Source organism: Buteo buteo, chromosome 13 (assembly GCF_964188355.1).
Source record: "Buteo buteo chromosome 13, bButBut1.hap1.1, whole genome shotgun sequence".
NCBI classification, from domain to species: domain Eukaryota; kingdom Metazoa; phylum Chordata; class Aves; order Accipitriformes; family Accipitridae; genus Buteo; species Buteo buteo.
This window is the reverse complement of record NC_134183.1, coordinates 19,451,190-19,470,660: the sequence shown is the minus strand read 5'-3', so window position 1 is coordinate 19,470,660 and position 19,471 is coordinate 19,451,190. Positions and strand designations below refer to the sequence as shown.

Genomic DNA, 19,471 nt, shown 5'->3' with positions numbered 1-19,471 from the left:
AGATTTGGGTTGCGTTTTCCTTCAGCTTCCTATTTATGTTCCAGTCATTGGTTACTCTTGGTTGCTTCTTCCCCTTAGAACAATTGTTACAAGATACTGAAGAGTGCCAAGTTCATGTTAACAGGGCTTTTCTGAACACAGGTTCCACATTTCTTCTCCAACCCTAGGCTGCTATCCCAGAAAAAGTCTTATTCATTGAGAATCTTTGTGCCTGAGCTTGCAATTTTGATAGATAACCCATTTTTTCAGTGTTCTGGGATGGAAATTTTTAAAGCAGCCTCATTTCATTTTAGTAATGGATGTGGTAATTTTCAGTGCTTTGTCCTTGTTCCCATGAGGTATTCTGTCTCTGTCCTCATACACAGCATTATTCTTACAGGAAAAAATGATGCAAAAAACTAATTTAATATTTGGTCTGTCCTCCTAATTTCTACGCCTTGTTGACACCAGTTCTTCATTTCTTGCTCTTTATTTCTTGTTGAGAAACTTTTTGTTTGACTGTGAGTTCCCATTTTCCTGGCCTACTGGCAGTTTTCATTTAAGTTCTGTGGTGTGACCTCTAAGTGCCAGCTCTCTCTGCTGATCAGTCCCTTTTTCCATTCCTTGTAGGTTCTCTGCTTTCTCTTAATATCCTGCTTTGAGGTGCACTCTCATGCAGGTAGGTCTGTAGCCCTTTCCTGTCCCCTTTTTTCCTTTACTTGGATGGAAAGACTCAGATAGCATTTGATTTAAAGTAAATCCATGCCTTCCATACACTCAAATCCAATTGTGTATGTGTTTCATATATGTTTGGATGAAATTTTGGGTTATGGCCCAACAGGGAAAGGTGGGATTGCTCTTGAAACGTAAAGAAAACTGTTAGTTATTTTCGAGTTATGCAGCTGGTGAGGCCTGTACCCCCAGAAGGTTAAGGAAGTTTGAATTGCCTTTGGCAATTATTATATGTTGCATAGGCTGCTTACTTCCAGATGTTTTTTCTTCCTTCATGTAAAGCCATGGGAATTAAAGACTGGCATTTAAACCATCTGAATCAGAAATAGATTTTTTTTCTTTTTCCTGATGCTAGGTATGTTTATACAAATACAATCTGTTAGAAGGTCAATAATTTTGGAAATTTCCTGAAATCTTTCAAGGTTTCACTTTTTTTCTTTTTTTGTTTTTTGAAGGTATGCTGATGTTTCTTTTCTCTTTGTGTTGAGAGAGAAATGTATTTGGCAGTTTTCCTTTTGAAAACACAAATGCATGTCATGACAGTTCACTTGTCCCTTTCTCCAAGGGGTTGGGAAAGCTATTACCATGAATGCAAAGGCTGCTTTTTGGAGCCACAGTAATCACTTCTGAATCTTTATCAGGGATGAAAAAGATAAATTAATTAGTCAAGTGCTTGCAGTTTTACAATACAGGCAAGTATTTATGTGTATGTCTCTTGTCACTGAAACCACCTTTAGGAGGTTGTAGGCAGGACTCTGTGTATAAGCCTGCACTTAAGTTTCTGTGAAGTAAGGTAGTGTGCGGATTTACAGTCTGTCAGCCACTTCGTGTGTACAATGCCATGAACACATTTGTACCATATGGCCAAGCTTCAGAATTGCCCAGCTATATGTGAAGGCAGTAATCTGTGCAGATGGACATGACTGAAACACTTGGGTCCAAAGAACTAGCAACAGGAACTTCACGTCTGGACTCAGGTCTTTCTGATTAACAAAGCTACTGAGGTTTTTTTTCTGGCTTCTGATATCAAAATGGGGTTCAGTGCTCTGCCATGTTGATTTTGATAGTGTTAATCCTAGAACTAATATAAATTTTAAATTATTCATTTATGAATTTCATTTAAATGTAATTGGAACTCCTCAGTGTGGTTTAATGGTGATGTATGATGCTTGTCTTTCTCTTACCCTCAGGGACGGGAGTGGGAATCTGAATATAAGTCCCTTCTTTGTCAGTTCTTTTTATTTGGGAATAGCCATTTTCTTTACTGGGTCTGCCTGAAATTTCCAAAGTCCACCTCTCATATGTATCTTAGTGCTTGATGAGGTGATAGCAAGAGAGAGATTTTTAAGTCTTTCACTGTGTTTCTTAGCCAAGGCATCCTTCAGTATTTGTTTTTAAAGCATGGATAATAGTATATAGTAACTAAAAGCTTGAAAAACTTATTAATGGATTGTTTATGTTTTGTGTTATTCCTCTTTATTGTTTTCCTTTGCTTTAACAAGACTGAAACCAATTTAGTTTCATTAGTAAATGTCTGAGCACGTTCTTCAAAATGAGCTCTCAACACTATAGTGGGGAATCTGGGGGTTATATTTTTAATCTGATGGCACTTTGTTTGGTTTACTTTTTAACTTTATCATGGGTCGATGGGTGTTTCTGTAACATATGGCACTGTATGTTGAAAGTGGATGTTTACATCTGGTATGCATTGGAAGAGTAAGGTAGAGAGGATGAAGTTTTGGGCAAGTATGTGTTTCTTGGATGAAGGATAAAATGAGAATACTTTTATTTCCTCTTAGATTTGAAACATATCATTCTAGCAATGCCTTTGAAACTCTGCCAGCTTTGCCAACCGTAACATTTATGGGATTTTGGACCTAAACTGAATTAGAAAACTGTTTTTAGTGGCAGAGAAAAAGGTTAGTGCATGAAAATAGCTAGGCCTATTATTGACTGCATGTGGTCAGTGGTTTGGCTGAATGTAGGTGGCTCTTTTCCTGTCAGTGTTTTCAAGCATATGGCTTTGTTTGTGATGAATATAAAACTCTTTAAAAATGAGTTCTAATGCAGTTCTTTTGCACAGTAGTCTTTTGCTATTTGGTAGTGATTATTTTGCTTTTGCCATTCATTTTCAATCTCATAGTTAAAAAAACCAAAGACTTTTAAAATAAAGCTTAGGATTCCTGTTGACATCAAAACTAAGAGATTTGAAGAATGTGGTCATCTGTGTATAGCAGCTGCTTCTGTCAGTAATATTTTATAAAAGGATGCATGTACTATGTTTTTGATTCTTTATTTTAGTTAATGCTGGGATTGTTTGTAGTGAGCAGAAACTCCTTTTATATGTGCACACATTTTGTTTAATTAGTACTTTTGTGAAAATCTCATACTGAATTATAACTTCCCTTTATTTCATGTTTTCAGTCTTGAAAGTAACATTTATAGCAGTTTTTCCCAAGGTCAACTTCAGATTTGGCATTTTTTTCCCCCATTGTGTAGAAGACAGCTTGAAATTAACCTAGTGTTTTGTTTTCTTCTTTGGGTGTAGTATACAAGGTGCTACCTCAGAGCTCAGGGAATAGCAAATTTTCTAGCTCCTGCTGCAGAGAGAGTGCTTAAGGGCACAACAGCATCTGTTTAGCTTTAACTTAAACAGTGTTACCCTATTTATATCTTTTTAAAAAATATGGGTGATAGAGATGTAAATTGTGCGGATTGTGAATTGTGTAGATTGTCTGCTGTTTTCTTTGTAGAAAATCCTAGTGAATCTTGTTTTAGCAGCTATCAGATGCAAGAGCTGGTTTCATTCAGCTGAGAGCAAAGTACATTTGGCTCTGCAAGCTGCTCAGAACTGCAGTAAGAATTAAGGGGCATCAAGCACTTCATGAGTTGGTTCCATTGCTGTAAAGTATTTAAAAACAAAGCAAAACTGTTTACAGTTTCTCCATGTTTGGGGAAAAGAATTTATAGAGTTATCCAATTTTTAGAGTAACTGTAAAAAAATAAGTAAATAAACGACGAGATAACTTGTAGAGCTGCTTAATAAATTTCTCAGTCAGTCCTTGAAGAAGTGCATCCTGGTCCCACAGACAAGACACAAGGAAAATCACTGTTGTACAAGGGAGGCTACTTGTGTGATCACATCTTGCAGACTTTTAAGAACTTCATTTGTTACCTACATTAAAAAATTATACAATACTATTTAAAACACAACATGTACTTTTAAAATGCTTAAAGTGTTAAAAAAGAATTTCTAGAAGCTGTAACTAATTATTACAACTATAGGTTAGCGCTTACTGTAATATCTTCCTACAATGTAACATAGCAATATAACTTAAAGTTTATTAAGAAATTTCTTTTCTAATTTAAACTAGGTCTTTTGAATTGTATTATGAAGACAGAGCTGTTGTTCCTAAGCATGCTTGGTGAAAGACTGTCACTAAGCAAGAAGTGTTATGCATGCATTTGTAAGTTTCGTTGCAAGAGAATCTTAAGTAAGGTGGATATAAGCATTGCATCCTTAATTATTTTTTTTTTAAATTAATTTGAATTTGCATGAATTTGGGGTCATGCAAAACACCCTCCATAACAGTAAGCTATGTGATGTGTTTTGTTTGGGGTTTGTTGTTTGGTTTTTTGGGTTTTGTTTTTTTTTTTTCCTAGTTCTGATGTAGGACCAGGAAACTGCTTGATATTGTTGACAGTAGTAATTGTCACAATTCAGGAATGCTCTATCTTGAAAGATCTTGTGTTTAAACATACTGCCTAACTGATAACTGTTCGTCATCAGAAAGATTTGAAATAAGATGATGATGGGGATTATTTGTATCAATTCTCAACACGGATTGACAGAACAGGTTCTTAAGAGAAAAACAGCGCAGCTAACTGACCTTTGTTTTTGATTTATGTGAGATTTTTCTGGTCTTGTTTGTGAAAATAGTTATATTAATAATTCTCAATTCCTCCTGTTTGGATTGTAGAGGTTGGAGACCTGAGGGAGCTACAAACACTGGACATTTCAACCAATCGTTTGATAACATTACCTGAAAGGCTGCATATGTGCCTTTCACTGCAGTACTTGACCGCAGACCGAAACCACCTGTGGTATGTTCCCCGCCACCTGTGCCAACTACCAAGCCTCAATGAGCTCTCCATGGCTGGAAACCGCCTTGCATTTTTGCCACTTGGTGAGTCACCACGTCATTGGGCAGGGGATAGGTCAGCGAAGAGACAGGAAAACAAACCTTCTGTCCCAAAAGAAAAGGAAACAAACAAACAAACAAAACCCAAACAAACAAAACCAAACTAATAATAATAATAAAACCAACCGAAACTAAAAACCCACAACAAGTGATTTTCTTTGGTGGTCTCTACAAACTCTGTTTATGGAGTTGTCACAGTGATCATATTGTTGGAAAATATGTTGATAACAAAAAAAAAAAAGGCAGGTTGAGGTTTCATGTCTGTTTTTAAAGCATAGGTCAGCTATCAAATTTGCTTTATTTTTAGCTAACTGAGGGGGAAAAAAGTTTAAATGATGTTGTGTTTAAATACGGTACTATGTAATCGGACTTCTGCCACTTCAGGTAATGATCTGTTTCTGTTTGCTGGATCTGATGATTTAACTAAGATTCTTCAGCTAGTGTCTAAAACTTGCTGTGGAATCCCAGTGACTCCACATAAATTATTTTTCATGATTAGGAATGTCAGTACTGCAAAATCTAGCAAAGGTTTAGTTTGTGCTGTGTATAGGCATCCATCAAAACTTCCACAGTAGTAGCCCAGGAAAGAATTTATCTGCCGCCTTCTCAACCCTTTCAGAGTTTGGAAGTGTTGAACCAGGCCTTCAGGAGTAGGAGGTGCAGTCAGTGTGTGGTGGTTTGTTGTGGGAAGTAGTTGTGTTGTCAGTAGGTGTGGACTATGTATTCTGTTCGTGAAAAGCAAGTCCTCTTCCCTGTGTTTGTTACTTCTTAGCCCTGCCGGGGGCTAATCTCTGCTGAAATACAGACACACATGCAGGATCTGTCATGTCATTCGAATAGCCATTAATAGTTTTTCTAGAATACAATCAGAGTTCAGTGTTAATTAGGTGCAGATGAAGTTATGATAATCACATTGAAAAGAAGCTGAAAATTGAGGTGGCTAAAAACGAGATTATAATTTCTAAATTAATTACATTGTATGCCTTTAACTTAATTTTTTCAGTGCTAGCAATTTAGTCTTTAAAGAAGTTTATGATCTTTCTGATTTTCTTAGCACCTTAGTTTATATTACTGGAAAGTAAGTGCAAATAATGTCTCCAGACATAGTGTTTTAGTTATGTTCCAACATATGTCATTATATAAATGAGAAAATGAGTTCCAGGATGCATCATCCAGATTCCACAGTACTAACTAAAACAAGCAAAATAACTTCCCCTATTTTGGCAAATATTTCTAACTCCATTTCATGAGACAGGAAGTTGAATCTTTTTAATTTTGCCAAAATAAGATGCTGTTCTGTAAGATGAGGTGTGAAATATTAAAGGATAACAGTTTTCGCTACTTTTGCGCTAGTAGCTTATCTGTGAGCAAGCTATGACCTGGATGAGCCGTAGATCTGCAGAAGTGTTTTAAGTTCAAAAGAAGGAAATAAATCTCTAATATAATGACACACCTTCTTTTTTCTTTATTTTTAGACTTAAATTCAAAACATTCAAAAGGAACTTTTAAAATAACGGGAAACATCAAAGACTGTCAATTGACCTTGTTCAGTAGTTCTTAATAGTGACTCACTGGTGAACATTTGGAGATAATTTGCTATCTGTGGATATGAAACTGAATCATAAATCCTAGAGTTCAGAGGAAAAGCAGCACAGTATAAATGTAAATGTTTAATCCTTCCTCAGAAGAATCAGAGGGCTTCAGAGTGGTCAAGATGTGATGAAATTAAGTAGAAGATAGAGTTAGTGCATTGAAAAAGAGAAAGATTAAATTTACCATCTGTCGTATGGGAAAATATTTTTCTTGGAGTTTTACTGAAGTTAAGGCATAATTGTAGCATTATTTCTGCTAGCTGCACATGTTGGCTAATGGTTGTTTTGTGTGTATTCTTACATCCAACTTCACTTTACTAGTTAATGACTGAGTAAGGACATTAAATAACAGCAAAAGATACTGTAGAAATATCTACAAGTGATATTCAAGCAAGAGTTGTCAAACGATTTTTTTTCAGTTAGGGAGCTGAGTTGAAAACCAGACAATTTATTCATCTCCTGACAGAATGTGGGGTTTTTTCTCTTTTTATTAGACATGTCCATGTTAGAAGAAATATGTTTGGAACATATTGCTTAATGCTTTTTAATGTGTGATTTACTTCATTTATTCCATATGGTGGTTGACATCTACTATGCCAAGGAATCCATTCTTCCTCATCTAAGTATGTCCCTTGTAGCTGCCAGTAGAGCCTCTTGTTAAGTGTTACAGAAATCTGCATTTTCCTGTTCCTAGATTGATAGGTGTAAGATGTATTTTAGCAGCACACAGTACTTTCACAGCACTGCTGGAAGGGTACTACGTAGTTTTTTGTCCTGTGCATTCTTTTAAGTTTGTGGGCACATGTGTAGTAGGAAAAAAGTGTAACACTATTAACCAGTTTTACAAAATACAATAAAAATACCTGATCCGACTTTGTGACTTTCAGAACTGGTATATAAAGAAGCAGATGGGTAAACAATAATGAATTAGTCATTTGTTCTGCAGAATATACTTAATTCTTGGATATGCCAGTATTTTCCAGCTGTTTAATATCCAAAGAAACAAGACTGCATGGATCCAAGCCGTTGGGCCTTCCTAATAAATTTATTTTTTAAAAAAGCCCAAATTGTATGTGTAGCTTGAACTGGAAACTGCATCCTGGGCAGTCCTGTTATTGTTAGGGTAGCTTTCTTGCTGCCCTAATAAATGGTTAGGAATTCTGTTCTTGAACAGTGGGATGGAACTACTGAACATTTTATGTCAATCTACTTACAATATGAATTATCCCTTGACAGAAATTTAGCTTTAAAATTTTACCATTAACAAATGCTCCAATGCCTGAAAACAAATTCCAGTGCAAGCAGAAATTTGAATCTGATGATATTGCAAAAGTAAAAATGATTTATGTAATAAAGTACAAATATAATTAAATTGGCCATAAATTCTCAAGTGTACTGGCAGTACAGGGGATGTTATGACAGCAAATATTCAGTGTTATATCACTTTATTGAGGGTTTATGTGCACTTTTTGTTTAGAAAATGGGTCTAGTAATTATCACTGCACAGTAAACAAAGGCCTTATTCTACCTCGGTATATGCTGCTTTTGTGTCCTTGCCCTCACAGTATGGTTAAAAGAGCATCAGTGCAGACACACAAGTGCTTTTGTTCCATCTTCAGCCATGTGGAATGCATATGCCAGGGCCCTGAGGTTAAGGAAAAAAAAAAGGAGAAAAAAGAAAAAAAAATTGGGGGAAAAAAGGGGAAAAAAAGGAAAAATAGAATTGGGGTTTGTTCAGGACTCATGGCATTTGGTCATTTCTGGGAGAAAGGTCTTTGATCTGGGAGCCTGGAAGGAGGAAAGTGGAAATGTTTTAGACACAGTACAGTGCTTGCAAAAGCCACATGAAAACATTCTTTGTAGCTTTAGCCTTTTCAAAGATGGACAGCTTCCTTATTTTACAAAGTTCTTCAGAAGCATGTTTTTTAGAGAACTGTTAACAATATTTGTTGACTGATATAAGACATAAAAATTAATGTGGATGTGTTACAAAGAGCTTTTTAAAGTGGTGATTTATTTAAATTTAAACTTGATGGATAGTGTTTGAAACTGGAAAAAAAAATCTTTTGGGGACTAGAAGATGCTTAGTTATTTAATGCAAAGAAACTATATCAAAGGAACATTTATAGTTACAGGCTATTTGGCTTTGGCTATTGAATTTTTCCCACTGAGATATTTTGTCTAACATCCAAAAATTTGCTTTAATTACCTAGGAAATGCAGTCAACTCAGAACTTAGAATCTAAACATAGCATAAGATAAAGACAGAGGGAAGAGATGAGATGCAGCCTAACTCCCCCCCTCAATGCATATGAAAAGAACAGCTTTAGGGCTTTTTTTGACTTGCCTGATTTTCAGCACATTTGCATACATCTGTGTAGAATTGAACAAGATGAGCCTCTCTTAAAAATTTTCTTCCATTCTCTAAATTAATAAGTTAAACAGTAGCACATTCAAGCTAGGCCAGCAACCCATAGTTTTCTGCTCCTCTTAGTGTAATTGGCTTCTGCAACATGAGGCAATATTCTCTAAGCGTTAGGTGTGCCCTGCACATACTATCTGCTTTAAATTTTATTGGATGATTCTTTTCCAGCCTTACAATATTTTATGATGTTATAGTGCCTCAGTATTGCAATGTTTTTATTCGTTGTATGATAACAATGTTTTTGTTTCATCTAAAAATATCCCAGAACTTTACTAAACTATTTTCAGCCCTGCAATACTGAGCCAAAATAAATCATCTTTGAGGTGTTAGCTCATAACTATGTACAGCAGCATCTCACAGCAGTGCCTACCAGTCAGCAGAGATATTTGTACTTGCTTCTTGCGGCAGGACAGTTGATGGATGCAGCAGATAACTCTGCAAACTAGAATGTCTTTGGGACAGGGTCAAAGAAGCATGTGATGGCTGAACATGTCCCCTGATGTTCAGTAACTCCAGTTTGGACAAAGTCCAGATTATGGTCCCTGAAACCTCCATAGACTGTGGCAGGGCAAGGGTCTGTATTAAAAGAAAAAAAACCCAAAACTCAGTTTTTCTATGTTAACATTTTTATTTCAGAAAAGCAATCTATTTGTTTTTTGTTGGTATCATCACTTGTTCTTTATATCAAAGATTTGATAATGTGACATCCTCTGAAGCTGTTCCTCAGAGTGAGCTTTTAAGGTTTGTGGTGCTTACAGCTGCCATTCAAGTGGGTGACAGCGGAAGACATTCAGTATGTTTTAAGATGGCCAAATGTTTGGGGAGGGATCACTCAAAATATCATTTACTTTATCTGCACTAAGTGGTGTCCAGAGCTCTTGTGTACAATAAAACTATTCAATACTAAAGAAGGGACTGTATTACCTGTAGTCATAGTAGGGAATGATGAGATCATTATTCCAAATAGAATTTATGAATAGAACTATAATGGAAATTGTTTTAATTTTTATTCTGTTCTTGGCCATGATTACAAAAGGGACAAAAGCTATGCTAATTTCTCTGGGTATCCTTATGTTTATGCCAACCAAGGTAATTGGCAGTTGATAAAGATGGGAAGTTGGAATTAGTCGATATTAGTACCATCTTGCAAAGTGGCTGATTCAGCCAAATGCTTGTTTATCTTGCTTATTTTCTATAACATGCTCATAAAAATTTAAGAAGCTGGGAGGCATACAGATTTATTTTTTTATTTTTTCATAATGCAATTCGTCTGGGTTGCAGCTATCCTTTCCCAAGCAGAGAGACTTTCAAACATTGTTCGCTTAGTTTGTGCTTTGTATTAAACGCATATGTCTTTTCCTAACCCAGTATCTTGAACAACATAAGAGCTACAGATGAAATGGCCTACCCAGATGATCCTACATGTCATCTTTCTTGCCAGTTCAAAACTTTTTTAGACTATTCTTTTTAGCTCACTATTTGGTTTGTCTCTTTAAATGTGTCACATTAGCATGTTTTCCACTTCTTTTGATAGCGGACGGTTTTACCACTGACTAGATCTTGCTGATAAGCAAAATTCTTTTTTCCAAGAATTCTTCCTAGAAACTAAATTTTCCCTTTTTAAATTTTGCTCCATTTTTCCTCTTTAATTTTCTAAACAAAATAATATTCCATACCTATATGCTCCTATCTGGGGGTATGTTAATATATTTCTAGTCCATGAAGGTATTGCTTGAACATGCTGTACTTGCTGCTTTTGACTGCCAGCCATGAATATCTTAACAGAAATAATGTAAGCAGCACACCTTCAGATATATTGATCATTTACTTGTAGCCACAACTTTTGTTGTAGAATATTCTGCAGTTTAATGCTTGTATATTTTCTTGTGTTTTGTAAATTACCGCATCACACAGACTTGTTTCTGAATGATTACTGTTTGTATTTGGTTATGGCTAATGTAATCAAACATCTCCTCTTGGAGAAAAGAAAGCCTAGGACAGACCACATTCTTGTTTATGTCTTTACCACTTTACCAAAGATAGTGAAGCTGTGATTTCAGTGACATGAGGCCAGTTAATGAAAGCAGGTTTGACCTTATGAACTTGAAGTATGCACTGTAGATTTGAAATCAGTTGTCCCTTTGATTCTTCAAACTGACTTTGGAGTTTATCAATGTTAAAATTAATTATTTATAATGGGATTTTCAGAGCTACTGAAAAGGCTTTTGTTTTGTTTTAGTAATTTTCAATGCTATTTTCTAAACAGCTTTTCAGCTCATCCATAATAAAGCCATTGGCTGAAATTTTACAACTGAGAAGTACTATTTATGTTTGCTTACATTGAGTCTGATTAGCTTATTTATAATTAAAGAGAATTGCTTTGCTTATAATTGTCACTGTCATCCCTTCTCCCCCTGACTTTTCTTGTTTTCTAAACCCAGATTTAGGTCGTTCTCGGGAGCTGCAATATGTTTATGTGGATAACAATATTCATCTGAAAGGCCTCCCATCTTATTTGTATAATAAAGTCATTGGTTGCAGTGGGTAGGTATGAATTAATTCAAATGTCTTGCATACCTGTTTTTTGTAAAATTTCTCATAAGTATCTTCCTGTATGATATATCTGATTTGTGTGTGTGTGTGTGATTGATTCAGAGCTGATGTTACTTTGAGGATATTACTGCAGCTCCCAGTTCTGTTTTATTTTTGTAATAAATCTCTGTGTTAATTGCTGACTTTCATTGTTTTAGTATTAAGCTGTGACAGACAGTGCAGTTATTCTGAAGGAATTTGTAATGAATGATAACGTAAGGCCTAAAGCTGAATCCTCGCTGCATTTAAAGGTTGGCCAAAAATGTAGGCTTCATAGAATTTCCAGCGCTAAAGAATGAACAAAATATTTTTTTATGTGTTGCAGCATCTATCTAGTTCATAAGTTCTCACATTTCTGTAAGTTGTGGGCCATAACATATATCTTGGAATGTCACATGCAGCTCCTTCATTCATTTTACATCCCAGTATCAGCTTCTTGTAGGTCTTGGTACCTACTAACTAAAATAAGTAACTTTTTTTAGGAATTATGGATTGACAGGTATATTTTTATGTGTGGATTTTCAAAATATCCTAGGCTGTGTCATGTTTGTGGTTAGGATGTGAGAAAAAAGTAGTCTGTCTAGGACACTAGCTTAATTCTTTCTGCACTGACACTAGCATAAATTAGGATCAGCACCACTGGTGAACAGAGCCTTACTGGTGTAACACTGATCAGAAGAGGATTGTTCCCATTACCATCTAATTATAAATTTCTGGTATGCTCACTCTCTGCAAATCTTGCATTAAATATAAATTCCCTCTCTACAGTCTGTGCTTTACTGCAATATGTGAGATGCTGAGTCTTGGCATTTTAAGGTTTTTTCTAATATTCCCGTGTCAGCTGGTTGTATGATATTTAAATACTTGGAATTGGATTATAATTCTGCTGAACTGTATGCAGTCTCAAGCTTCTACTAATTTTGTTTTTCAAGAAAAATAATTTCTAGCCTTTGTTCTTTCAGAACTGATTGTAAAATGTAACACAGACATTAAATTGACCCTAAAGGTAATTGAACTGTATTGATTGTGACCAAAACCACTAGTGACAGTGCAGGAAGTGTTCCAACAAGTTTGGTCCAACTGTCCTGCCTATTTCAGGTCATTTTAAACAACCATGACTTTATTTTTTTTTAACGTTTTAAGTCCTTATTTTATACTCAGTCAAAATAATTTTATCTTTGCACTGACCTTTTGTAAAGACATTGCCAGTTCTTTTTGCTGTCATTACATGTACACTGCTGGTGAGCCAAGCTGCTAGTATCTCTGATGGAGAGTAGTTGTGGTGGGTTGACCCTGGCTGGATGCCAGGTGCCCACCAAAGCCGTTCTATCACTCCCCCTCCTCAGCTGGACAGGGGAGAGAAAATATAACAAAGAGCTTGTGGGTCGAGATAAAGACAGGAGAGATCACTCACCAATTACCATCACGGGCAAAACAGACTCAGCTTTGGGAAAATTAACTCAATTTATTACAAATCAACCAGAGTAGGGTAATGAGAAATAAAACCAAATCTCAGAACACCTTCCCTCCACCCCTCCCTTCTTCCCGGGCACAACTTCACTCCCAGATTCCCTACCAAGCCCCCCCAGCGGCACAGGGGGACGGGGATGGGGTTTACGGTCATTTCATCACACGTTATTTTCTGCTGCTTCATCCTCCTCAGGGGGAGGACTCATCACACTCTTCCCCTGCTCCAGCGTGGGGTCCCTCCCACGGGAGACAGTCCTCCACGAACTTCTCCAGCGTGGGTCCTTCCCACGGGCTGCAGTTCTTCATGAACTGCTCCAGCATGGGTCCTTTCCACGGTGTGCAGTCCTTCAGGAGCACACTGCTCCAGCGTGGGTCCCCCACGGGGTCACAAGTCCTGACAGAAAACCTGCTCCAGTGTGGGGTCCTCTCTCCACAGATCCGCAGGTCCTGCCAGGAGCCTGCTCCAGCCCGGGGTTCCCACGGGGTCACAACCTCCTTCGGGAACCCACCTGCTCTGGCGTGGGGTCCTCCACGGGCTGCAGGTGGAGATCTGCTCCACCGTGGACCTCCCTGGACTGCAGGGGGACAGCCTGCCTCACCAGGGTCTTCACCACGGGCTGCAGGGGAATCTCTGCTCCGGCGCCTGGAGCATCTCCTCCCCCTCCTTCTTCACTGACCTTGGTGTCTGCAGGCTTGTTTCTCTTGCATGTTTTAAATCCTCTCTCCGGCTGCCATTTCCGTCTGTCCCAACTTTTTTCCTTCTTAAAAATGTTATCACAGAGGCATTACCACTATCGCTGATTGGCTCAGCCTTGGCCAGCGGTGGGTCCGTCTCAGAGCCAGCTGGTATGGGCTCTCTCTCCAACACAGGGGAAGCTTCCAGCAGCTTCTTACAGAAGCCACCCCTGTAACCCCCCTGCTACCAAAACCTTGCCACACAAAGCCAATACAGTAGTATAAAACTAGTATAGAAGAGACCAAAAATTTTGCAAGTGTTGGAATGAAATTAATTCTTGTAATGCTTCTGTGGAATTAAAAAAATAATAATTTTTTCCCCTTAATAATAAAGAATGAAAAGAAATTATTTTTAGTAAGCAAAATAATATTTATATTTGTGTACCAAACAGATACTTGTCTTTATGTTGTGAAGCCATCGTGAAACATCATAGATTATTTTTAAGGAAAATTTTCAACATAGGAAGAGTAGTTATATATACATACGTGTGTGTATATATATATATATAATTACAAAATCAAAGGTTTTATTTGATAATGTGCTGAGTGATGTTAAAATCATGCAATAATGGTCATGTGAAGAATTTCTGTGTTCTTTCCAAGAAAGCATTAGTAACCAATGCAAGGTTTTTATGGGTCAGGTAAGAGTTGAAGATCCAGGCTTTAGTGCTCTGTCTGGTCATCCACTGGATAATAAAATCTGATATGCTGCTGTTACTAACATAAAGCTAGATTTCTGAAAATAGAATATAAATTGCATTGTGTAAGTAATGAATCTCTGTCTGGGAATCCTGTAGTCAGAGTGACTGAAAAAGTCTTTTATGTAAGAGGTGATGATCTCAGCACTCAAAATAAATTTTGATCTTATTTTTTGCAGATTGGATTTCATCGTCTCCAGCTAGGTATCTGTCAGTCTTGTTAAAGGCAGCCAATAGGTGGTTACAGCCTTTTTTCCCCAGTTAGTTATTCACCAGCATTCTTCTGCAGCTCCATTTTTGCCAGCTAGTTAGACCATCGTCTATTCCACTTTTTAACCTCTATGGATTTTGTGTGGGTTTTTTTCAATTCTTTGTTCCTGCACCCAGTATTACTCATAGGTTGAGATTCATTCCCTAATCCATCCTGATTTAAGGGTATACATGTCTTAGATTATTCCTCTTGATGGTCTGTTTTCCTTGTTTACTTTAGTTTTCAGTGTTGTGGTCTGGCATTAATAGCCTCACTCTTTACATAAAGTAGATCAAATGGCCCAGCTCTGAACTGTAGAAAATGTAGTGAGTTTACGGGTGTGTCTTCTGGCTAGGTTAAGGGGTTAATCACCTTGAAAATACAACATTCTAGATTTATTTGTTGTGATAGCTAACTCATTGGATATGGATTGCTGGGGAATGGATTGTTGGAATATTGGATCTCTGAATTCCCAATTCTATTTTAACCTCATTAATGGTTTGTGGGAAAGCATTAAATATTTAACAAGAGGTTTATTGACTTGCTGTTTGATGCTGCTCTTTTTTGCTTGTTTCTCTGGGCTATTTTTCCTTTAATCAGAAGAGATGAGATTCTTTGTTATCAGAGAAGTACTGTAAGATTTCTTTCACGACTGATAAGGTCGAGTGTAGTTACCTCACTTTTAGGTCCAATATCTGGGATGGCTGACAAATTTGTGTTTCTGTTCCATTTGTTAGGACTGGCCCTAACAAGTTGCTCTTGGCTTCAAATTTAAGCTGTCATAAACAATTCCAATTCCCCTGTTGACTCCTCCAACCTCTTAGTAGAATTTTCCTATGCGTGTCTCTTTGGTATGATAGTTTGCAACAGGGATCATGTAAAGAGTTGTTATTTTTACTACAAGCTGAGTTTCTCTCCTTGGATCCAAATAACCTTCCTTTTCCTTAGATGAATTGGGAAGGGCAAGGCTAGTAGACATACTAGTGTATCTTCCCGCTACAGCTTAGGATGTTCTTTTTATTTTTCCTTCACCTAACCCCCCCCACCCTCCAAGGGAGCTCTGTGGGTGGGGAAAGGTATAGTACAGAATCACACAGTGGCACTTAAATGATATTTTTTGGTGGTTGTAGTTTGCCTCACATATTGTAGCTGAGAAATCCATTACCATTCTGAACTGGTCGATCCAAGACACAGGAAGCCAACTGTTAGGTCTATGAAATTGCTTCCCTGTATAAAATATTCAGTAATAATGGCATTCAGAGCCTAAAAGAGATTAGCGCGTTGGTACAGTGAGGGACACATTGTGCACTTGGTTCACCTCCTTGGGATTGTGTTCTCATTTCTCCAGCTTTTGAATGTTATTTGATAAGTAAAGACCTCCAGATGTGCCATGACTAGCACATCACAGAAGGTGGTAATCTATAGAAAATGTGTGCCAACATAGAATTGTAGAATAGTTTGGGTTGGAAGGGTCCTCTAAAGGTCATCTAGTCCAGCCCCAGCATGGATTGCACTCTGCAAGAAATCCTTGAAAGGTGCTGCACTGAACAACAGTATCAGGCATACTTTGGGCTGGTCATCTGGGTTTTCCCATAAAGTTACTTTTATTATTATTTTTTTTCTAACCACTTCCTAAATGTCTTGTGTCCTCCTAGTTGTGGTTCTCCAATTCAAGTTTCAGAGGTGAAACTGCTCTCTTTTTCATCGGGCCAGTTAACTGTGTTCCTGCCAGCAGAGGTGAAATCTATAGGGACAGAAACAGATCATGTGCTACCTTTGCAAGAACTGGCCATGAGGACCCTCTATAACACCTACTACAGGTTTTTAAAAGGTATGAAATTTCTGCATTCTTCAGGTTACAGAAAGAGTGGAAGTCCTTTTCTGGCAATGATAGGAACATTTCAAATAGGTCTTCAAAGAGCTGGGCAAGGATTAATATTTTAAAAGATTTATTTAATCAGCTTATGTTTGAAATGCTGTATTAGAACAAATATAAAAAATATCAAGAAACAGAGATCCAAAGACTATTTCTAAGGTTGAGTGGTACTTACAAATGGTTTCTTTCTTGAGGACTATATAAAGAAGGACACTTTTTGCAGGAGAAACTCTTTAATGGAAATAGGAGATGAGAAATACAGTTCCTGAGGCAAGATTAGATGCATCAGCCAACAATGCAACTTCTTGCCAGGCAGCACACTCCTAAACTGGCAGACTTGTTATACATAAGGCAAAAGAAATGCTAGCAGCCCTTGGCCATTTCAGTACAGTGTGACAGCTGAGCTGTTTTAGTTCTGCCCCAATTCAGGCTCTTTGCTGTAAAGTGGCCCTTGGCTCATCTGGTTATGCATCACGCAATCACATGAGTTAGCAATATCTGATGATAACCTGCAGATTCAGATTTAGATGTATTGTGACTCCCTCCTAGTCAGGGCATCTTGGGAATTTGTCAGCTTTAGAGGTGAAAGTAGAAAGCAGAAGGGTGGAGAGATACAATGGAAAGGTTAGGGGATTTATGATAAGGGGTCACTAGTACCATGGCCACTGGAGTAAATCATAACTGCTGAACTATTGCTTTGCCAGGAAAAGTGTACAAGGAGATCTGCAGCAAATACGCTGTAAAGAAGCTTCATGTTGAGGGGTGGGATAACCATACAAGCCTATGTTCACAGGAAACAGCACTGCTTTATGGAGAATGTATTTACTGATATAAAGAACATATTAATTGACCCATTTGCGGGTGTGTATTTTTTATATTTCTGCATATGGTGGGGAGAGGGGAGGTTTTTAGTTTAGTATCAGGTTATCAGCTACACCAAAATTGCACAATGACGAATGATATTTCATTTTGATTTGCAAAATTCTAGTCTTTGAAAAGGAGTTTGAGAACATCAGGTACAAGATCTTTTAAATAACCAGTAACTACTTTTCTCACTGGGTTGTGACTTGCACAATAATTTCTGGAATATGACTCTCTGAATATGGTTCCTGAAGATGCTGGTGAAATTTGGTTGGGGAATAGCAAGATAGCATTGCAAAATCAGTTTAAGACATGGTTCATAGATGGTTTATACAAGGCTGTGAGGATTATATCTAGTTGCAGCCAAGGTGCAGAACCTGAAAAAGATGGTGAAACTTTTTTTTTTAACTATCTTGTCTACTTCTAGTTTGTTACACTGTACTATGTAGTCTTTTTATATATTTATATATACATAAACACACACACATAAATATCTTATTTTGAGTGACCTTATTAAAGACTACGTGCATTACCACTGGCAATACCCACATTTCAGTGAGGCAGGAGTAATGCATAGTTCAGACAGGTGTAAGATAATGGTGTGCTGAGGAAGCAGGTGGCACATAAGATTAAAGTAACAGATTTGATCTATCACTGCCTTAAATTTGCAGTTCCAAGGGTGCTGTTAAATACTTGGTGGCTGCTAGGTAAGTATGACAGAAGTGACTGGACTACTTTTCCTCCATCTTTGCTTGGCTACAGAATGTGACCTTTTCTTTCTGACACAAGTGTACTATTCATCATGCTTGTCATCTCAATTGAGGCTGTGCTGGTGCATTGTGTATGGGGTTAAACCTTACAGTGTTTGAAAGCTGAAACTGGTGTGATATCGCGAAACTGATTTATCAAGTACTGTGTCTTGTCTTGATTACTCAGCACCTAAACTCATTCACCTGACTTGGCCATCTCTCAGTTTCTAGATGGAGATTAGGATGTTGGTTTTAATTTATAAAGCACTACATGGCTTGGGCCAAGCCTGAGAAGATGCTTGCTCTTTCCCATGAAATGACCCTGGAGTCCCATTTGGTGAAAATGATGGCATCTTGTAAACTGTGGGGGCACACTTAAGAGATTATGAATGTATTGATCTTTTTAGAGGGGTTTCTTTGGTTGGACCTGTGAGAATTATACTGGGCTGGATTGTATTTCAAGTAATTCTAAATATTTCAGATCCCTTTTTTGCTGATGGTGGAGTTTGGGCTTTTTAGTGAGCTTAGCTATTCTGTTGGATTGGTTGCTGAAATATTTTAATAAAACACTGTTGATGTCCTTTTTCAGAATTTTATATTGTTACTAATTACTAAACATCTGTCTAGATCATCTTTGTGTCTAAAAATGCTTTGTGATGTATTACTGTTTTTTATTATTTGCTTGAGCTATAATATTTTCACCTGGGTATTTAGGCCCAGTTAATCTTACGCCCACAGATGTTAAATTTTTATACATTTAACTTTTTGAGCTTATACATGGAAAGCACCATGCGCTTCACCCTAATTGTGGTTCTCTTGACAAAGTCTTAAGAATGTAAGACAGCTGATTTTCTGAATTGTTCATGGATCATGCTTGTTGTGTTTGACTTTATCATGCAATTGTTTTGTTACAAGCTTTTTTGTTTCTTTTCTCTAGATTTGAACTTTCTGACTCCAATCTCCCTACCCAAAAGCCTCTTGGAATTGCTGCACTGTCCCTTGGGACACTGCCACCGCTGCAGCCAGCCTATGTTTACCATTGTCTACCCAAAGCTCTTTCCCTTGAGGGAAACTCCAATGGCAGGATTGCATCAAGGGTAATTATACAGGAAATTACACTGGGGTTTCATTTAGGAAGAAAAACACCTTATGGAACAAAGCATATTCTTAAGGATTTATTTTTTTTATTAACTTAGAAGCCTTTCAGATTTAAAGCCCCTCTCCTATGATTGCATATAAAAGTTGGCAAATCTTATAAATATAAGACAACCAGTATACTGCTGTGTTGTGGTTTAACCCCAGCCAGCAACT

At 37.3% G+C, this 19,471-nt stretch overlaps 1 protein-coding gene across 7 annotated transcripts in view; it reads left to right on the top strand.

Annotated features, from left to right (window-relative positions):
* LRRC28 (leucine rich repeat containing 28) overlaps nucleotides 1-19,471 on the top strand; it is a 60,781-nt gene that overhangs the window by 29,635 nt on the left and 11,675 nt on the right. For 4 of the 7 annotated variants that reach the window (XR_012652767.1, XM_075045017.1, XM_075045012.1 and 1 more), the window contains exons 6-10: nucleotides 4,692-4,898; nucleotides 11,371-11,473; nucleotides 16,330-16,505; nucleotides 18,083-18,118; nucleotides 19,098-19,257. Coding sequence is in view for 6 of the 7 variants with exons in the window: in XM_075045017.1 (XP_074901118.1) it covers nucleotides 4,692-4,898; nucleotides 11,371-11,473; nucleotides 16,330-16,505; nucleotides 18,083-18,118; nucleotides 19,098-19,257 (682 nt within the window). In the remaining variant the exon portion in view is untranslated. The remainder of the gene's footprint in view (nucleotides 1-4,691; nucleotides 4,899-11,370; nucleotides 11,474-16,329; nucleotides 16,506-18,082; nucleotides 18,119-19,097; nucleotides 19,258-19,471) is intronic. The other 3 variants (XM_075045014.1, XM_075045016.1, XM_075045018.1) reach the window with 1 other exon arrangement.